Source organism: Martes martes, assembly GCF_963455335.1.
Source record: "Martes martes genome assembly, chromosome: 7".
Taxonomy (NCBI): Eukaryota; Metazoa; Chordata; class Mammalia; order Carnivora; family Mustelidae; genus Martes; species Martes martes.
Window position 1 is genome coordinate 125,660,868 of NC_137894.1, and position 20,543 is coordinate 125,681,410.

Genomic DNA, 20,543 nt, shown 5'->3' on the forward strand with positions numbered 1-20,543 from the left:
CTTCCTTATCCTATTTGATTTAAATATGCTCTGACTGAATAATGGTCCAAACCCTATTTATGATTCCGTTTCCAGCACAGGGATTTGTAGAGATGGATCCTTAATAAACACTTTCACAGACGAATCTGAATGGTTTCTCTTCACAAAGGAATGGCGATACTGGGGTTGCTGCTGTCCTTAGAGGTTGGCTGTGACAACTGGGATTTCAGCTGTTACTCCACATTCAAAAGGCAGTGAGGTTTGAACATACATAATTACTGCTCAAAGTCTTGAGCTTCCTAGTCAACAGTCTGCTTCTTCAAAGTAGCTGCACTGGGGGGAGTGGCACCAATCAAGGGATCAAAACCACAAGAGGAACAAAATATTGATTATTCCAATGGACCAGGAAAAATGAAAGCAACTGTAACCTGACAGAATGATGCAGCTACATGATTATGCAGCCACAGAAGGAGCTGGGTTTACTGGCTGAAAAGTTTGTTGATGTTTTGGCCTGAGTGTTTCTGGGTGACATCTACAACTACTACTACTGCATTTCAGCCAGATCACTGGAAGGTTGGCTTGGAAGAGGTGTTGAGGATGAACTGTGTACAATTACTGAGGATGGGAACAAGGCTAGAGAATTGTCATAAAGGTCTGGAGTCAGCATTGGGGAGGACTCTGAGTCAAACGGGTTGGCAGAGCACCTGGCTCAGTTCAGTTGCCTTATTTCCAGAACAGATCCATTAAGAGTATTTCAAAATTCCCTTTATGGTCCTCCATGGAACTCAAAATTCTCTGAGGTCTTAGTAGAAGGGAGTCACAAAACGAAGCAAAACTATTAGATTTCACTTGGTTCATCTCCTCTAGGGGATCTCAGTTGCCCCCTGGGAGTGGTATCTTCTTTTCCATGTATTACCTTCATTTTTTTTCCCCTGTCTGGAAGTCTAGCTCTACCCTCACCATATAGAAAATTCAGTAAAATTCCAGCTATTCATTTCAAAATCCTAAAAGCATTTTGGTTCTATTTAAGTTTGTACTTCACTTATATAAATTCCTATTTTATTTGAAACAGTCAACATCTCACAACAGTTTTATATAGGTTTGAAAATGAACTACCAAGTATTTCTAAACCTTGGCTGTCTGAGAAGATTTTAGATTTATTTTTACTTTACATACGTATCTATGTCAGGTTTATATTTAGTTATTTTTTTTAACTTTCACGGATGCCTGAATGTTCTTTTCTCTCTTCTACCATTTTGACTAAGTATATTGGGAAATTCACTCTTCTGGACCTACAGAGAATCATCCCAGGGTGATTAAATTTAAGATTTAATTGTTTCAACAAAACAAAATTTTCCCAGTAAAATCTCAACTATACAGAATAAAAACTTGTTATTTTCCTATTACTTTTTAAATGAACTTAGGTATATTTAGTGTATGTAAAGGATACTCTTTACCTTGGTATATACTATGTTATGTACATGCAGACAATGAACTCAGAAGCCTCCAATAATATCAGTACAGTTGTGCAGTTTAACATTTATTGAACACCTGTTCTATTGTCTCTTTGACTCAGGAAAAAAAAAAAAAAAGAGGTGAGGGATAATTAACAGTTCCCCCACTGTGACCACTTTGCTTAGGCTCTAGAAAGCCAAGTCTGGTGGTGTATACTTTCTATTCTGGTGGTGGAAACTTCGACCTTAGACTGATAGCTTTATTACATTCAGTACTGAGATCGGTAAAATGTACATGGGCTGCTATTTTGTGAAAATAAAATCTGGTCTTCCTTAGTTTGATTTTTATTTAAAAACTTTTTTTAAACTTGCACATGCTTGAGCATATATATATATACACCTATTATAACTCATACCCTGGTGCTTTTTCTTCTAATAAATAGAAACAGATTCTAAAATCTCTAAAACTCAACAGCAAGAAGTAGGCTGGGTCACACCTCAGAGTCTGCCCTCAAATGGCAGATCAATGGCTAGAAATAGTAGAAGCACAAGTAGGAAGCTCCTAACGGCTGGTTAGGGACAAGCAATGTCAAGAAAATGAAGAAAAGTTTCTCTGGAACTCGGAAAATGGTTACGGTATATCAGTGAGCAGGTAGAAGAAAAGATAAATGCTAAGAAGTCAGTCGGCACCTTTATGCAGAAGGGCTACAGAGAATAGGCTAGGACAGCTGAGCCAGTGGCTAATATAGAATCCATGAATTTGAAAGAAAAGTACGCAACTTCCCTAAGGAGTGAGCGAGAAAGCGTGCGTTTGGATTACCACTAGAGAAATATTAAGGTCTTTAGTTTATTTTCAAATCCTGCTCTAAGCAAGCTATGGCATAACATAAATGAAGGTTAGAACTGAATCTATGTCTTTGGTGTTCAGTTAGGACAGCAGTATACGGTTGGATTCTTAAGTACGGGTACATGGATTGCCCACCTCACTTGTGTATTTCTTTATCCTGAATTAACCCACCAGTGGGTCTATGCTACTCTAGTTAACAATATTGTTCTCTGTGTCTCTCCAATTTAACTCATTCACTTAAGAGATTATCTTGCTCCCTTTATTCTTAACAGAGATAAGACAATCCAAAAAATAAAACTAATGCATCAGTAAAGACAGAGCTATAGGCTTCAAAAGACGCAGGATCTAGATTGAAGGCCCCCTAACTACAACCAATGGGTAAATGTGGCTCATCGCAGTTTCTTCTTGTAAATTGTTTTCTTAGAACACAACAGTGCCAGGGCGCCTGGGTGGCTCAGTGGGTTGAAGCCTCTGCCTTCAGCTCAAGTCATGATCCCAGGGTCCTGGGATCGAGCCCCGCATCAGGCTCTCTGCTCAGCAGGGAGCCTGCTTTTTCCTCTTTCTCTGCCTGCTTCTCTGCCTACTTGTGATCTCTGGCTGTCAAATAAATAAAATTAAAAAAAAAAAAAAAACCACAACAGTGCCCATTCAGTTATGTACTGTTTATGGTTGTTTTTGCACAACAGCCGAGTTAAAGAATTGCAACAAAGACCTCAAAAATTGCAGAGCCTATCATTTTTATTATTCAGTCTTTTAGAGAAGAAGTTCCTCTAAATGAAGGTATTAAGAGGAGGGGGTGTGCCTGCCTGACTCAGGGGAAGGGCATGGACTCTTGATCTTGGGGTTGTGACATGCAACACCAGATTGGGTAAAGAGATTACCTAAAATTTAAAAAAAAAAAATGTAAACGAAGGGTCTCCATGCCTATATTCAAATCCAAGTTGGCCTTATCACTTGCTGGTTGTATGATACTGACGAGGTTGTTACTTATTCTTACTCTTGTGTATTGTTCTTTGAGACCCAATTGCCTCATCTCCAAAATGGGAATCATAATAGAATCACTTTCTAGGATGCTGTGAGGATTCAGTGTGATGATCCACGAGCCTGATACAAAATAAGTACTGTACCAGCGCTGCTTCTTATTAACTAATATTATTCCCCTACAATCTTTTATTCAAGGATATGTTGTAATATCCACATTCCCTTGTCCAGGATATACAGCTCTCTCACACTTGTAGGCATTTGGAATAAAGATTTCACCATTGAACTCTAAGAAAAACCACATTTCAATAATGTGATTAAAATGAAAACAAATTTAGTTTAATTAAACATTGAGACTGGCAATTGTGCATCAGGCAGAAACACATTTCTAGTAAATGTTTAATAATGTGATTATAGAGTGTACCACATGCACTGGGATGTGGGAAACAATAGTAAATTTGCATGTGAATTTACCTCTGTCAACGGAATGATTCTGAGCTCCATATACAATAGGAACTGAGTCTCCTGGGAAGCAGATGGAAAAGTGGGGTAACAGAGAGAGAGGGGTGTGGGCACACAGAAATCTATGTAGAATCCCAGCGCTGACACTTTCTGGCCCCATGACTACAACAAATGTGCTCCAACCCCCTGAGCTTTGGTTTCTTTCTTTCTTTCTTTTTTTAAAATTTTACTTATTTATTTGACAGAGAGGGAGAGAGTGAGACAGTGAGGGAGGGAACACGGGCAGGAAGAGTGGGACAGGGAGAAGCAGGCTTCCTGCTGAGCAGGGAGACCAAGGCGGGGCTTGATCCCAGGACCCTGGGATCATGACCTGAGCCAAAAGCAGACACTTAATCAACTGAGCCACCAAGTGCCCCTGCTTTATTCTATAAGAGAAAGAGATGAATGCTTCTCCTCTGTAACCATGGGGCAGATGACACAAAGTGAAATGAGGAATGAACAATGCCTGACCTTTCGTTCCCTCGGTGGGAAAGGTGCAAGGTGTCACATCACAGTTCAGGCTTCTGAATGTCTAGTTTGCTAGCACTGTCCCAGAGAACCAAAGATCACAGCCCAAATTCCACCCCATGCCACTCCTGTCTGGTCCTCAGGCTCCATCAGACACTTCCGTGGGATGTTGAACCCAGATTTTATCTGAATGTCAGCACCTTCTTACTCTCTCTGGAACTGCAGGTACCACCTGGCGGGTAGCACACAGAAACACGACATTTGCCTTCCAAGAGAGACAGGCTCGAGTTCCAGGGATTTCTGTACTAGCTTATGACCCGGGGAGAGCTAATCTCATAAGCCTCCATGTTTCCACTTATAAGAAAAAGATAAAAATAGTCTCTACTCCTTAGGGCTATTTTAAAAATTTACTCTAAGAACTCAGTGTACTCCCTGGTACTTAATATATGCACAATAAAATTTAAGTATTAAAACTATCTTGCTTGTGTACATGTATTTCTCTTCCACTAGACTAGAAGATCCTTGAAGGCAGGGGCTATATTTTATTTCCCATCATGGACCCATCATTTACCACGGATTCATATGCAAAGTTGATTTTGAATTAATATTTGTGGAATGCAGAATGCATGAATGCCTAAGGAGATTAGTCCACTCAAACTCACCCCACTGATGAGGTGGGGGATTAGCAACATCTCCTTTTAATAAAAGGCAACATCAGTTAGTAAAGAGACTTCTGAAGTGTTTCTGCTATTTGAAAATGACATATAAATTTTTTTCTGGTCCATTATCAACTCATTTCCATCATATGCTTTGACATAACCTTTAGCTTTTGTTTTTTTTGTTGTTGTTATTGTTAAAGATTTTATTTATTTATTTGAGAGAGAGACAGAGAGAGAGAATGAGCAGGGGAAGGAGCAGAAGCAGAGGGAGAAGCAGACTCCCCACTGACCAAGGAGCCAGATGTGGGACTCCATCCCGGGACTCCAGGATCATGATCTGAGTGGGAGGCAGACTCTGCACCGACTGAACCAGCCAGGTGCCCCAACCTTTAGCTTTTGGCTTGAATTGTCCTTTTCCACTTACACACCTAAGTCCCCAAGTGCTCTTATGCAGCACTGTGGATCAGTCGCTGGCATGTGGCAAAGTCTTCCATCTAGGCCAACACCGAGCAGACTTACCATAAGGCGCTAAAAGTGTCCTGGGGAAAAACAGCACAACTCATAAAACAAACTGAATTTTAAAAAAAATTAAAAAAAAAAAAAAAAACAACTAAATTATCAGTGGGAATCAAATCCAGGACAATTTAACTCCATGAACTGAAGATTAGAAGTTCCTCTTTGTCCTTGACTCATTCTGTCTTTTCTCCTCTGACTGTCCTTTCCCCCTTCTTCAGCCCCTCGGCATATTGACGGGATTTTAGAGGAGTGGAAGGTCTTTATCTCTCTGAGACGAGCTGCAGTATGATTACAATCGATTGAGTGATCTACAGTTTAGAGCGCCTTTCATTACCCTCTGTGCTTTATAGAGTTATAAATGACATACTATGTGAATATATATTATTAGTATTATTGGATATTTATGCACCACCTTTCCGTAAGAAGCTAAATGTTCCTTTTAGATTTTAAATAACTACAGGGACCCTGCAACCTTGTACAAAACTTAAACTGAAGAGATTGAACTTGGAAAGTTTTCCTATAAATACAGCTATACTCCTGGACAGGCTCTGAGGACATTTGATGTCTGTCTGACTCTGAGGCAGAGTGAAAGCAGTCCAGGGTAATTGCATTTTGTGGTCAGGATAATAATTCTGGATTTTAATAGTTAAGATAAATTTTACAGGCCAGAGTTTCTATTTGCTATCTAAACTGGAGCTTCTCTGTGACAATAGAAAAAATAAAATGCAATTCAGTTAGCTAGCTTTGAAATTATGCAATGTTTGATGAGTGTTTTAATTTGAAAGAATTTGTGTTAATTATAGATGCCTTGCATAGAGTAAGATGTCATTAGTATTTTTCTGTCATATTAATTTCAAATGAGTATAATTTAAAAACCACATGAAAGGTGACCACACTGTATTTCTCATCTTGAAAGTGTTAGATTTGGTTTAATATATACATATACTCATTATTCATAAGAACTGAGAAATCCTTTTCCTTACATTTTTAGTTAAAGAGTGCCTAGGAGTGACCCTAGATTTTCTCATTACTTATGTCACTGAGTCCCTAGACTATATAATATAGTACCATTTAACATATGTTAAAAAAATAATCACCATGTGCCTTTTGTTAAATTCTACCTTCTCCTCTAAATCCCAAGGTAGTCTACTAAAGAGGAGAAAATCATTAACTATGACCCAACATTAAGATGTTTATCTCATAAAGTCCTCTAGAAGTTTCCAGAAACATTATTCTTTTGATGAACAAGTCTCTATATCAAAAGCACGGTCTTATTCACAAATAAATTCTAGATAAATAATGTCTTTAGTTACTATAACTGCTGTCATATTATCTGATATAAATCTTCATAATGATAACAAACACCTTTGTGTGTTATTATATCATAAATAACCTTGAGCCATGTGTTGGCTTAATGTCTCAGGGACGTGTGTCTTGTGTCCATGTGCCATGTGTTTATGAGTTTCTTTTCCCTCTCTCCCAAACATTCTTCTCTCTTCCATAGGGGGTGTGTGTGTGTGTGTGTGTGTGTGTGTAAACATATATGTGTATATAAACGTATGTGTATGTATTCTTGTCTTTTTGTCTTCTAGGTGGTTAGGTTTAATTTTAGCATTAGCTAGAAGCCCACAGTTTGCTTTGAAATGCTTATCAGCCTCTAAGAGACATTTACAGGGACAGAAAGGCTCTAGGTTTGATAGCAGTAATTGTATTTAACTTGTAAGATACAAGGCTATTTATCTTGTGGCTGGGAATTCACAGAAGAGAAAGAAGGGTTGCCGGATAAAACAAAAATTAAAGAAAAAAAATACTATGCACCTTCTCAACACTCTCCCATCCCCCAAGACCTTTTCACAGTAAGAGACTCGCATCTAAGAAAGCCCTTCCCATCCACGTAAATATGGTGCTAGAAGATAAAAGAGAATTGTGAAAAGAAAGAGGCTGTCAAAGTCCCACAGGTAGAACCAAGGATGTAGAGGAAAGCAAATGTCATAAATGCATTGGGAAGTGCTAACTTCTAACTTGGCAAAAAGTAGAGATTTCCAGGCGAGTACCTAAGATCTCTGAATGGCTCCTAATCTATAAAACAGGAATAAAACTAACATCAGCCTCAAGGGTTTGTATCAAGGGTAAATAAGAAGTTATGCATGAAGTGGGATGATTTTGGTTAGGATGGTGACATCTGCCATTGCTACCTCTCTGGGATAACAATCCAGTGAATCAAGAGGGGTGATTATCCCCGTGTTGTTATCAAGACAACATACCTTAGCTGAGTTTAGAAGGTATATGAAGGTAAATGCTCATTAATTTATTACTGCTGTAAACAGAGACTTACATTCTATAAAACAAGTAAAAGGACGTAAGAGACAGTATGTTCTAGTCCCGTGTTGCCCGATTCTGGCCACTAGCTAACCAGCCTCATAGTGCGGGCCTAAGGACCGAATGAAAAAAAAATGTATTTAAATCTTCAGTGTCTAGGACATAATAATTTCACAATAAAAATAAAATTTCAGGATTACCTGTTGTTCAGGCATTTGAGTGTCTTGTCTTTGGCTCAGATCGTGATCCTGGGGTCTTGGGATTGAGCCTTATGTTGGGCTCCCGGCTCAGCGGGGAGCTTCTTTCTTTCTCTTCTTCTGTACCCTCCCTGCCTTGTGCTCACTTTCTCTCTCTCTCCCTCAAGTAAATAAATGAAATCTTAAAAAAAAAAAAAAAAAATTCAAGGCCTCTGTCCTATCAGCCACATCACAAGTGTGGCTGCATGGGGCTAGTGGCTACCGTGTTGGACCCCACTGCTTGTCAGTTTGATAGGAGAGAGAGAGAGACCTGTTTAGCTTTCTAAGTATCAGCGATTCTCAAACCTAGCTGCATATAGAATCACCACGGGAGCTTTTCAAAACTATTGATGCTGGGGCGCCTGGGTGGCTCAATGGGTTAAAGCCTCTGCCTTTGGCTAGTCGTAGTCCCTGGGGTCCTGGGATTGAGCCCCGCATCAGGCTCTCTGCTTCTCTGCTCAGTGGGGAGCCTGCTTCCCTTCCTCTCTCTCTGCCTGCCTCTCTGCCTACTTGTGATCTCTGTCTGTCAAATGAATAAATAAAATCTTAAAAAACAAACAAACAAACAAACAAAAACTATTGATGCCAGGACCTGTGCTTCTATAATCTGACACTACACATGAATCACCTGAGTATCTTGTTAAAATGCAGATTCTGATTCAGTAGGTCTGGGGAGAGGCCCAAGATGCCCCATTTTTCACAAGCTCCCAGGTGATGTCGATGCTGCTTGTCCACGGATCACACCCCAGACTGATAAGATTACCTGCATCTGGGACCTGAGAACTGGCAGTTTCTTAAAAGTTCCCAAGAGAATCTCATTCACAGCCAAGTTAAAGAACACTGCTTTGTAAAGAAAACCCACTGAAAAGAATTTTATACATCTTTTCGCCAAAGACCAACCTCAGCAAGTTGAAAGTTCCCCGGAAGTAGAAACTCACTTACTTGTGAATCCTAATTTGTTCCTGAGAAGCCAGACTATTTAGCAGTCAGAATCCTCGGGATGCCCTGGTTTGATTGATTAACTGATACATTCTGTGACCCAATGTTCAAAGAACTTATTTATAAGATGGTTTCAAAATGTACCTAGCCATGTTCCAACACATTCATTAAGCAAGCCTTTCTCTCGTTGCCATTGTATCTCTACAGTCTCTACAGTCAGGTTCAAATACAGCTGTCTCTTGATCGTATTTGTTACTCCCCTTGCAGGCGTCACTATCTATGTTGTGGTTTTTATCCTTTTTTTTTCCTTCCTCCAGTTGAACTGAGAGTAACACTAGTTCTGAACGGATGAATGAGCAAGTAGATGGGGCTTGTTTTAATGTGGGCTTCAAATCTGGCAAGGCCTCAAATGTTTGCAGGCAAAGGCAGAAAGAAAAAGGAACGAAAACCTCCTGGGTAGGAATTAATGAAAACCCAATACATGAGACATTTCAGCATCATGTCAAGTACATAGACTTGGTTTTAACCCTTCAAAATCTCAGTAATCTAAGATGAGATGTGGACAAGGAAATCTCTCTTATTTCACTTGGGACATCACTAAGCACAATAGCAATGTTTTTGCTTTCAATACCTAGAAAGATAAGATTCTACGGGATTGGACACATTCAAATATAAGGAGTTTTCTAATCGACTGTCTTACAAGGAGAGCCACTTCTCCATCCTTTTCGTGTTCTGAGCTGGATGGTCGGATAGCATTCAAGCTCAGGTCATCAGGGGCATTTTATTGACTGAAAAAATGGGGAATCCAATAAAGAGCTCTTCAAATGAGTTGGTATGCAATATCAACAAAAAAAGAAAAACCATTGAGACCCTGTTCTCCTCAGCACCGCCTGCAGTGGGAAGATGGAAAGTCTTGCATATCAGAGCTGCTCGTCAGCCTTCATTTTCCAGGAAGCCCGTCTCTGACCCCAAAAGCCTCTTTCCCCTTCACACTCAGGGTTCCAGTAGGCCTAGTGACACAGCCAGCCACCCAGGCACGGTAGACGGGCTCTTGAACAATCCTAGTCAGCTCAGCCTCCCAGGGGACCAAGAGCTGGGGCTAAAATTAACTCCTCATGTTTAAGTCGCCTTTCACCTCCCCTCCCTTGTCACCACCACTGCATTATGTCAAGACAGTAATCAGAGGCTTTATAAGGAACATTTGTCCGTGCCTGGATGCCAGCTCTGGGCTGATTCTGCTTTTACCTCCCTCTCCTGCTCCGTAGGCTTTCTATTTTCAGGTTCAAAGAAAGAAGCTGCTTTTGAGTTCTATACCCAGAATTAAGTGATATAAGATCCCAATAGCTATAGAACTACTTTTCTTTTGGATCCATCCTGATTCACAAAAAGCCAATGCTGCCTGCCCTGTGCCCAGCTGCTTTCTAAATATGTCACACTGGGATGCTTCAGTAGAGTCACATAAAATGCTTTGAATGTCCAGGATAGGAGAAGATTCTGGAGTTGACCCATTCATCATCCTGATACACAGGGACCTGTTGAGCAGGAAGGGTTCCCTGAGAACATGCCCTCAAAATGAGCTAACTTACGTGAATATTCTGTAGGAACTCCTCCGTATTTCTTAACTGTTTAAACATTAGCAATAGACAAGTAGCACAACTGAACTCCTTTTGAGAGTTTCTATACTTATCACCATCAATAAAAGAGGGTAGCATGGAAAAAGGATACATCCCTTTTGCAGAAATTGTGTCAAGCTTGCCCAACCAGATGTCTTTGTTCTCTGATGCCCAGATACAGGGGGTATTTTAATCTTCTGGTTTAATATAAATTAAACATTGCCAGATTGCTCTAATGATGCTTTAAATTTAGTTAAGTGGATCCTTTCAGTAGCACAGGGAGGCAGGAGGGAGAGAAAATAAGGTACCCAAAGATCAAAAGGTGACCATTCCCAAGAAGTCTTGGAAGAATGGAATATAAAACTGGACTTGGGGCGCCTGGGTGGTTCAGTCGGTGAAGAGCCCAACTCTTGATTTCAGCCTCAGGTCATGATCTCAGAGTCATGAGCTTCGGGAGCTCCAAGTCGGGCACTGCGCTGGGCATGGAACTTATGTAAGATTCTCTCTCTCTCCCTCTCCTTCTGCCCCTTGACCTGGCTTCACCGCTCTCCACTCTTGCTCTCTCATATAAATTTTTAAAACTAGATTATTCCAAGTAAATGTTTACCCTTTAAAAAAATAAGAAAAATAGAAATAAAACTAGAATGTTGGACTTTCCATTACCACTTTCCAGTCCAGGCAATGAAGTATGATGATTACTAGTTCAAATACTCAGTATTTGAATCGCCTCATGGAAGCACATTGCTATTGTTGTCAGGAGGACAGCTTGGGCTCATTACAAATGAGCCTTTTAGCACAGCTAAAACACCTTTTCTTTTTAAAAGGATTTTCGACTCCACACCTCATAATAACCACCTTTGTGTGGTTATTGGTACTGACCTATGTATTAGGACACTTTAAAAAAAAAAGGAGTAATTTTAAAATGACATAAGAAGAGAGATGTTCATTTCTACCCATGTATTTTTCAAAATATCCCCCCAATTTTTGTGGGAACAAGAGAGGAAATTGTGTCCAGTTGAGAATAGGAGAATATGGTCTTAGCTCTGTCCCACATTTACTATGTGACCTTAGGAAAAACATAGCATGTTCCTGGGTCTCTTTTTAAATTTGAAATGGAGAACAAGAATGTCCACCCTACCTAATTTGTGGGCTATTTAATGGCCACAGTGAAGAAAATTGTATGAGTGAAGACGTCATAGTAAAATAAGGCTACCCAAATATTGCTATTTCTCTGACTTAATTAACATTTGACATACCTTCACTCAATCTGCACATTAGCCCTGTAAAGTAAATATTAACACAACCCCTTTTTATAGACCAGTAAACAGAGGTTCAGAGGTTGCCTAAAGTTATTGAGGGGACACTGGATCGACAAATAGGAAGAATACACACTTAGAGAAGCAAGAAAACAGAGTAAAAGATGAGAATGTGGGGAGAAAAAACAGAATATATTTCTGAAGCATCACAGTGATCATCTCCCAAATCAAGAGTATTAGAAATTCTTACACTTATCTTATGGTATACTGCTGAACTGCATATGGGGAGAGGCACCAAATAATTCAGCGCTCAGGGCCCTTCAAGGTTTTAATTCAGGCTGCTTTAGACTCACAGCTGATGGCACCAACTCCAGCCAGATGACTCCAAAGCCCATACTTAAAACCGCTCTACTGCCTCATGCTCGGTCATAATAATACTTATTATTCCTAAGTAAAGGTTACCAGTAGTTACTAGTAATCGCTTTCAGTGGTAAGCAATGCCATTCAAGAAAAGTTTATTCTGTTTTGAAAACATAGTAAGCAACCCACAATCTGGAACCAAAGATACAAAGAGACAGGCACACAGCCAGGGTCACTGGTTTTCTTACTGTGGTTTTTAAATGACCATTAAAGAGTCTTCAGCAAACTCATGGGTTCTATATTGGCTCAGGGCAAGTGGTTAACATCAATTTAGAAATTTCTGGAATTCCTAATAGAAACAACAAACCCTACGGCAGCATTAGCAGGGCCAGTGATAACACGTGTGGAGAGAGAGTGAGTTTTCTGATAAGCAGATGAACGGCTTTCCAGATCTCAGGCTATTTGGATTCCCGGGTCCACCCATCTCCCAGAGCGTAAGCACAAAACACTTAAAAATCAGGTCTATTAGTGCCTAAAGAATTTGGATGATGATAAGAATTCATAGTCGCTGCTAACACCTCTGGCTGTCTTCAAAGGCTCAAAGATAAACGCATAAGGTCATTTTTGTGCCTTAATCTGAGAAGTACTAAGTGTATGACAAGAGACTCCCAGCAAAGGCTGAGCTGGATATTGTGTGGAGACTGAGATGGTAGATAAATGGGTAGGTGGGGCTTTTCATATCAATAGCTTGGGAGTCTTGTATGCTTTTTGTAGATGCTCCTATAACCCTTAAACCGGTCACAGGAAGACTGGCTATTTGGGGGTGGGGGGAGGGGGCGTGAGTAGTAGCACCATTACTTCTGATTGGCTTTTAAAGAAAATTAATGCTGAATTAGGCATGAAAATTATAGCCTTCGAGTCATTCAAAATTCTTGGGCCACAAATAGGCAAATTTACTCTATGTATTTCTCCCAAATGTGATGATAATTAGCTAAACAGCTCTTAAAAACTTCTGAAAATGTGCTTTGGGCTCCCTTATCCCTGCGCCTACTTCACTATTAAGGAAGTGAGAGGACGGCAGTAAGAGAATTATGGGGAATTTGAAACATAGGAGAGAAAGAGTGAAAAATAGTCTCATGCCCACATTAGTGAAAAGTTCAATATTCTGAGCTAGCCTCTCGCATCCACCAAGTGATAATGCCATTGTGGAACAAAGGCCCTTAGCCAAAGTATTTTCCCTTCCTTTCCTGGAACTTTTATGATGCGGGTTCAGGACTCTTTTGCTAGGAGAGGTGAGAGATGAGAGGGAAAGCTAAAGGATGATTTGAATGATCTCTTTAAAAGAAGGAAACCTTTCCTCCCATTGCCCTTGATTTGGCCATCTGGCTCTGGGAGTTTGCTGGCAAATGCTCCTTGACCATAAAATTTAAACAGATGATTAACCCCTCTCTCTCCCACACCAGCATGCTTGCTATTAAAATGCCTACTAGGACTAATCTCTGAATATCAAAGCAGGCTTAGCGTTAATGAAAGGAAAAATTGGCCAAGTCAGCCAAATGAATGAAACCTTTGTTTTTCTCTCATCGTTACCCTGACTTGATACTCATCACTTTAAGTTTTAGTAAACTTCCTTTTACAGTCTTTCTGAAATCTCTGACCATCTGTACCTTCAACCTCGCCTGCCTATATGGCACCATAGAGTCCAGATAAAAAAACGGATTATTCTGTGATCATCAACAGTAGCTCCTGATGGAGATGGCACCCCATCCCTCCCCTGGTCATCATCTGCAATGCCCTGAAAAACCTAAAGCCATTGTCTTTAGTATGAGCCAGTCGGGTAATATGTCAGGTTGACAAAAAGTGTCCAGTGCATAGTTAGTAAGTCTCCAGAAGCTCCCTACACCCAGCCAAGCCCTGACGCGATAACTCTTCTCATACAAATAAAACAAAAGAAAACAAAAAAACATGATTGATGTGCTTACTAATCAGTGTTTTATGATATGGGGACAGTCATGAAAAAGTTGCCACTTAGGAGTAAGAATGGGAGAGCCAAAGAGAGTGCATGGTCACTGAGCGTACAACACGTACCTGTGGGATAATGCTCATTCACCGGCCAGTTGTCCACCTGGAGTGTGGCATTGCCGCCGTTCCTGGTGAAGCGCACCACGTGATATTTACCGTCATTGACGGGGGTTCTCTCCTCCTTGATAGAGATGTCAACGGTGCCAATATTGAAGACAACTCCAATTTTCCCCTGTTCCTATGATAAGGAAACACAAAAGGCATAGTTAGCACCAATCACAAAGTGTTCTCTTTAAAGTGGATCCTCCAACTGGCAGTAAACCTGTAGATACCCAGAGGGAGCTGTCTGCATGAAGGGAACAATAGTAGCCTACATTTCTCCATGGGCTTTCAACTGCAACATAAAAGCCAATGGTATAAAGCCACGCAGATTGCTCTCACGGGCTGCCCTTGCACAGGTTACATCACTTGATTGCTCTCCACAGAATATCAAAGCTGGAACCCACAGAACCACGTAAGAGCTGGGCAGTGACACTGCAAAGTACATTTCTGTGAGAGTAACGAAGCCTGTTTTCTAGGGGAGGTAATTAGACACTGGAGCCTAGACCACCTCGCAGTTTGGATTTAGGACTAAAGAGGAAATATAAGCATACTTGCGCATTTGGGGGGGGCGGGGATCGAGGCCAAGGGGGAGGGGTACAATGAATGATGAGCAGGCAACAGCAGAGAGGCTGGCATTATCGATCAACACCTGAGGACACGCCGTGTAAGTCTCAAACCCATAGGAAATGTATCCTTAGGAGAGGCCAGTGAAACCGAGCTGGGGTTTTCAGGGTCACATGGCTGCTACTCTTCTCACACGTGTGCTCCTATTCCTAAGACTCATCCCAAGAGGGATATGATATTCAGCAGCTGTATGCTACATAGCAAATGAGAACCTCAACGGCCCCCCCAAAAAGACTTCTGGGAAGGAAAATACAATGAATTCCAGAGGAGAAACACTCTGGCAATGAAGGTGATGAGGATGGTGAAGGTAGAGGTGACGGCATCATCTGCTTCCTGAGAAGTGCCAGAAACACTGCAACATGAATAATGCTATTAAAATTCTTACTTTTCTCCTCTAGTCATTGGTTACGACTAAGAGCTGGAAATAGTATTCACAATGAGACACAAAACGGAAGTAAGCTTACTGGTCAGATTTAATCCGTCTCTGTCAGCCTCCCAGGAAGGTATCACAGCACACGGCACGTCAGGAGGGATGGGCGAGGACAGGAGGAGACATCTTCCTCCATTTTTCTAGTTGTCTGACTTATTATTGGCAACAGGTTGAACATTTAAGGACAGTAAAATTTAGTGGTAACCCTGACGTCCTCTTTGTCCACATAGTCTCTGTTATCCTCTCTGTTCTTTTTTCAAGAGGTAGAAGGAGAATAAAAAGGTGGAGGGGGAGGAGGACAGGAAAGAGGAGGAGGAGGGAGGAAAGAATAAGAAAAAGAAGCATATGAAAGAAGTCCAGAAGGCATAGAAACTGAGTGTAGGAAGGATTTCATGGAAACTCAGATTTAGTAATTGGGTTCATTCATTTATAAACAAAAATCCCTTCAATACATAGCACTTGTTGTGCTTAAAGTCAGTAAATTAAGACTTCTGGCGAGATTTTGGGCATTGGGTTCCAGATACTTTGGGACACTTCCCTTCTTTTTTCAAAAGACAGGCTTTCTTCACCTGTCAATTTTCTTTTAGGAGGTGAACACATATTATTCCTGATAAAAGAGTGGACAAGTACCTAGGAGTCTTGATTTTAGAAATTAGGCATCTAAGGTGACTAAGAAAGGCGGCTTTCAACATGTAGGGATAGCTGTGATATGGGGTGGACATTGTCCTTTCCTTTGTGTCCAGATTGCACAGCACGCAATGTAAAATGATGTCTGCAATTCCCATGTTCTGTTCTCTGTGAAAAGGAATGCAGGTGCCCTCCCAAATGGGGACTAAATGTACTTAGGATTTCGTAAATCCCTGTTTATTGGGACACTATGTTCTCAGGGTGTTTTTCCCCCCACCCCTACATCTCCAGCACTAAACAAAGCACCTAGCATTAAAATGGAGAAATGAAATTGATGATGGGTTCTTTTGCATCTTTCATGCCCATAATAAATAGTGTGATGGATCATTTTATTCTTTCTCCTTCATTCTCTAGGAATTCAGAAATGATATTGTGATTTTTCTGCTTTCCCCTACTTAAAGCACCGGCATCCTTTTCTGAGGGTCGGTGCATGCGTGTTAGAACCTACTCATCCTTATGCCGAAATAAGCAAGGTTATAGTAACCTGAGTCATAACCTGTTTAGTGGAACGAGGGAACCGGAGGAGTTAAGAAACCATGAGTGCAGACACCATCACTCCTCTGCCCACCCCGCAAATGTGGGCTGTTTATTGCACCACTGTTCTTCAATGAGAAACCACTATATAAATCCTGGACGCATGGAAAGGGCTGCTGGTGATTCAATTCACCTCTGAGTCACTAATTAATCATGGATGAAGAGCAGTTTTAGGTAGAGAGGAGACCTTTAAACCAGCATTCCGCAGCTTTTCAGCAACAGCAGCGGCACGGTACAGTTCTGGCTCAGTGAGTTGGCTGATCAGCGAGATATGTTCTTGGGCAGATTTTCTGCAAGATCCATAATAGATTCAGGGGAAGAAAAGATTTAATCTCTGCCAGAATAAATATTTGGTCCTTATCGGAGGCGCCACACATTTGCCACTGTAATCAAGGCTTCGGCGAGATCTTCTTAATCCTGCGAGCGCTCCCGCCAATGTCAGTAGAGACCCTTACCCAGATGCTCCATTGTGTTCCCCCACAGTGGTAACTGTGGCTATGCTAGACCTCAGATGTGGTCTCTTTACTTGCGGTAATAAGATTTCATTACCGCAACCTCCTTGTCATTTGTCATGGGACCACAGTGGCATTATAATCTGTGGCTAAGTGCTTTGTCTCAGTTCGTTCTAAATCGTATGGCAAGTACCCATATAGTTGCCTAGGACTGAATCCATCACGCTCAGCTGCCATGAAAATGAACTCTGCTGGCTCATGTGTTTAGAGAGGAGATGATTTGAGGGATAAGAAGTGTTGGCTTTGGAGACAGCCCCAGCTGACCTTTTGGGAAAGTGACCTAACTCTTCTGAGCCCCTTTTTAGTATTGTACGGTGGGGACAGGACACCAGCTTTCCAGACTTCCTAGGGCCGTTATAAGGCTAAAATGATACGATTACAATGATGAACATGACAGTACTTTACAAGTAATATTTCAAGTAATAAAATATTATTCAAATAAAAGGGATAAATGAGATCAGGAGAAGGAACAACCCAAACATTTGACTGACTATATGTCACACCCTGTGAGCACTGGGGAAGTTAATTTGTTCAAGAGGATAAACATGGTTTCAGCATGGCATGGTTCAAATAATGCCTCTCTCTGGCTCTGAGAGCTCTGTGACCTTGGGCGGGTTACTTAACTTCCGATTTCCCCACTATAAAGGGATCTGGGGAGGAAGGGAAAGGTGAATTGCTATCTTTGAAGCTTGTTGTGAGGATTTTAAGAGAATACACATGTGTGAAATGCCCGGCACGTGGCCACTCATACTTTGGGACTTCAATAAATGTCAGTCATCTTCTCCCTTTCTCTCCCCTCCTTAGTATAGTTGAAAGTGGTGGTGCGAGCTAAGGGCTGGCTGGTTGGGCGCCAGTGTCGTCAAGAAATATTGTAAACATAAATGTAAATTTTAGCAAACAGAACATTAAAAAGCGACATTTGCACGGTTGACTTCCTGTCACAATTTGGTAGCTGCTCTCTCTCTTTATTCCTTGGTGTCTTTTATAAGCCTGTCCAAGGCAAGCAAAGTGTTGCTGCAAAACCAGCATGACTATAAATTTTAATAACTCCACACCCATCACCACTAAAGTTGCTACCAAAGGCAATCACTTCAATCTATGTTCTTCCTTGATATTAAAAACACGGACAAGTGGTAAATCAGAAGACATTACCAAAGAGTCCTCAAGTGCAATAAAAAAAAAAAGTCTGTTAAAAAAACAAACAAACCAACACACAAAAAAGTAAGACTGAACGGCACAGGAAAACAGCTGTCTGTAAATAGCCAGTAAGTCATTCTTCATCAATAATAACTGTTTACAAGCCCACCTGGTTCCTCAAATTAGTCCGGCTCCAGCTCTCTGATCCTCCATCAGCCACATTATGTTATTGCTGTGAAGGTGACCCATGAGATCCTACCAACAACCAGGGTCAGATTTCAAGAGGAGAGATGCACAAGGGCAAGAAAAATCCTCAGGTATAAAGACCTCCCCGCAGGCAATCTCTTCATTCATTCCGCAGTGCCCCCAGGGAAGGCAAAAAGCACCATCCAGTATTTTAGACAATTGAAGCTGACAGAAACAGAACTGGGACCCTCAAAGGTATGCCCGGGAGATGTGCAAAGGAAGCAGTTCTCAATATCCTGCCTTCCAGGCGTCCCACGGAATCTGTGAGTTCAGGGCTAGGCAGTCATAAAGGAAGCACAACAGGTATGCGATCCTTCTTGGGGCCAGACATGGCCAGGTCTGGCATACCTATTCCAAAGTCTGGGTCATAGTAAATAAAACAGTCAGTGACAGCGTTACTGTCCCCCCATTATTGGCTCATAGTAAGAGAGGATTTCTAAGTCCCCTTGTGATGTGCAGGGCCAAGAAACCAGTGGTAACCAATAAATTAAGCATCACTCCTGAGCCACGCATTAAACTGCTGGTGTGAGACCAACCAGAGTTCTCCCATTGGCTCTCAACCACTGTGCCCAGCAAATCTCTGGCAGTGGACTCTTTGTCAGCCTGGGTCATTGAGTGAGGATTGCAACAAGCCAACTCACAATGGACATGGAAAATGAGAAACAAAGTTTGATTGTTTTATGCTACCAGATCTTGAATCTGCTTGTTATGCAGCATAACTCAGACTACCCTGAAGAATGGGTAGGTGCATGGTAGGTATTTTTGATAGAACAATTTTTTTTAAAGATTTTATTTATTTATTTGACAGAGAGAGATAACAAGTAGGCAGAGAGGCAGGCAGAGAGAGAGGGAGAAGCAGGTTCCCTGCTGAGCAGAGATCCTGATGTGGGGCTCGATCCCAGGACCCCGAGATCATGACTTGAGCCGAAGACAGAGGCTTTAACCCACTGAGCCACCCAGGCGCCCGACAGAACAATTTTTGAATTCTTACAATTATCCTCCAGATATTATAGACTAAAAAGACGGAGATTCAGAGAATTAGGAATTCACACAACTAAGAGAAGATTCTCTTAAGATTAAAATCCATGGGTTTTCCACCATGCAATGTTCCAGCCACATGTATTACATGCTGCAGTTGAGTTACTTATATAAGACACTGTAAACGTCACACATTATATACTTTATGTTTGCCTAACTTGCCTAATCTGTCTACCTAAACTAACAGTGGCTATCTCAAATGTAGGGATACTGACAGGTGCTCAGTTAATGTTTGTTAAATTAATGGATAAGAGGATGAATGAATAGGGAATTAGAATGCATGGTTTTGGTAGAAAAAAAAAATTGTGTTGGTAAGTTTTTATACCATGGGAGGTTAAATAGGATTTGTGTAGTAGATGATAATGAAGAGAATTATTCACCCATAGCCAATTTTTTTGCAATAAATCTTAATCAAAACATATAATCTCACTGTGCTTTATGTATGCAATCAATAAAAAAAAAGATGAGGCACAATTTTGATTCATCAGATAATTTTGGCTGAGGGAGGATTTTCCTGAAGTTCTCTAGGGTAAAATAGTCTTGTGTTGACTAAAACATAGTATGGACAATTTTCACGGCCAGTCACTGTCAGTGAAGATCATCAGGTCCTTCTTTCAATGTCATGGTCTCCTTGTTCTAGACTCAAGATAATTGTTAGTGTATAAGCAGGGAGTGTGTATTTTCTGTGTGCTGTTGTGCACTATTGAAAATTCAAGAGATATAAGAAACCAGGTCTCTCTCTCAAGACGTCTAAGCCCATCAGGAATTGTCCAAACTGACAAGACTCGAACTATGGAACTTGGAGATGATGTGGACTTTCACTCTCATCCCAGGCCCCTTCCCTTGGTGGGGGGGGGGGTGGTTACTGTGACAGGAAGGACCAGGGAAAAGGAAAATGTCTGCTCTAGGTTCCAGAAGCCTTTGTGATTTAGAATCAGAAGACCCAAGCCCAGTCAAGTGCCACGTCTTGTTGTCCAGGTAACCTTGAGGAGGTCATTCAACTATCTATATAAAGAAAAAAACAAAAAACAAACAAAAAAACAACAAGACAACAACAGTAATACCCGTGTTAAATGGAATTTA

The 20,543-nt window shown here is 41.1% G+C and overlaps 1 protein-coding gene across 14 annotated transcripts in view; it reads right to left on the reverse strand.

The window, feature by feature from the left end:
- The window catches only part of NRXN3 (neurexin 3), a gene marked incomplete at both ends in the record, with an annotated part of 1,490,367 nt that overhangs the window by 169,727 nt on the left and 1,300,097 nt on the right, over positions 1–20,543 (reverse strand). For all 14 annotated transcript variants that reach the window (XM_080809449.1, XM_080809437.1, XM_080809438.1 and 11 more), the window contains one exon: positions 14,217–14,388. In XM_080809449.1, the coding sequence (XP_080665575.1) occupies positions 14,217–14,388 (172 nt within the window). The remainder of the gene's footprint in view (positions 1–14,216; positions 14,389–20,543) is intronic.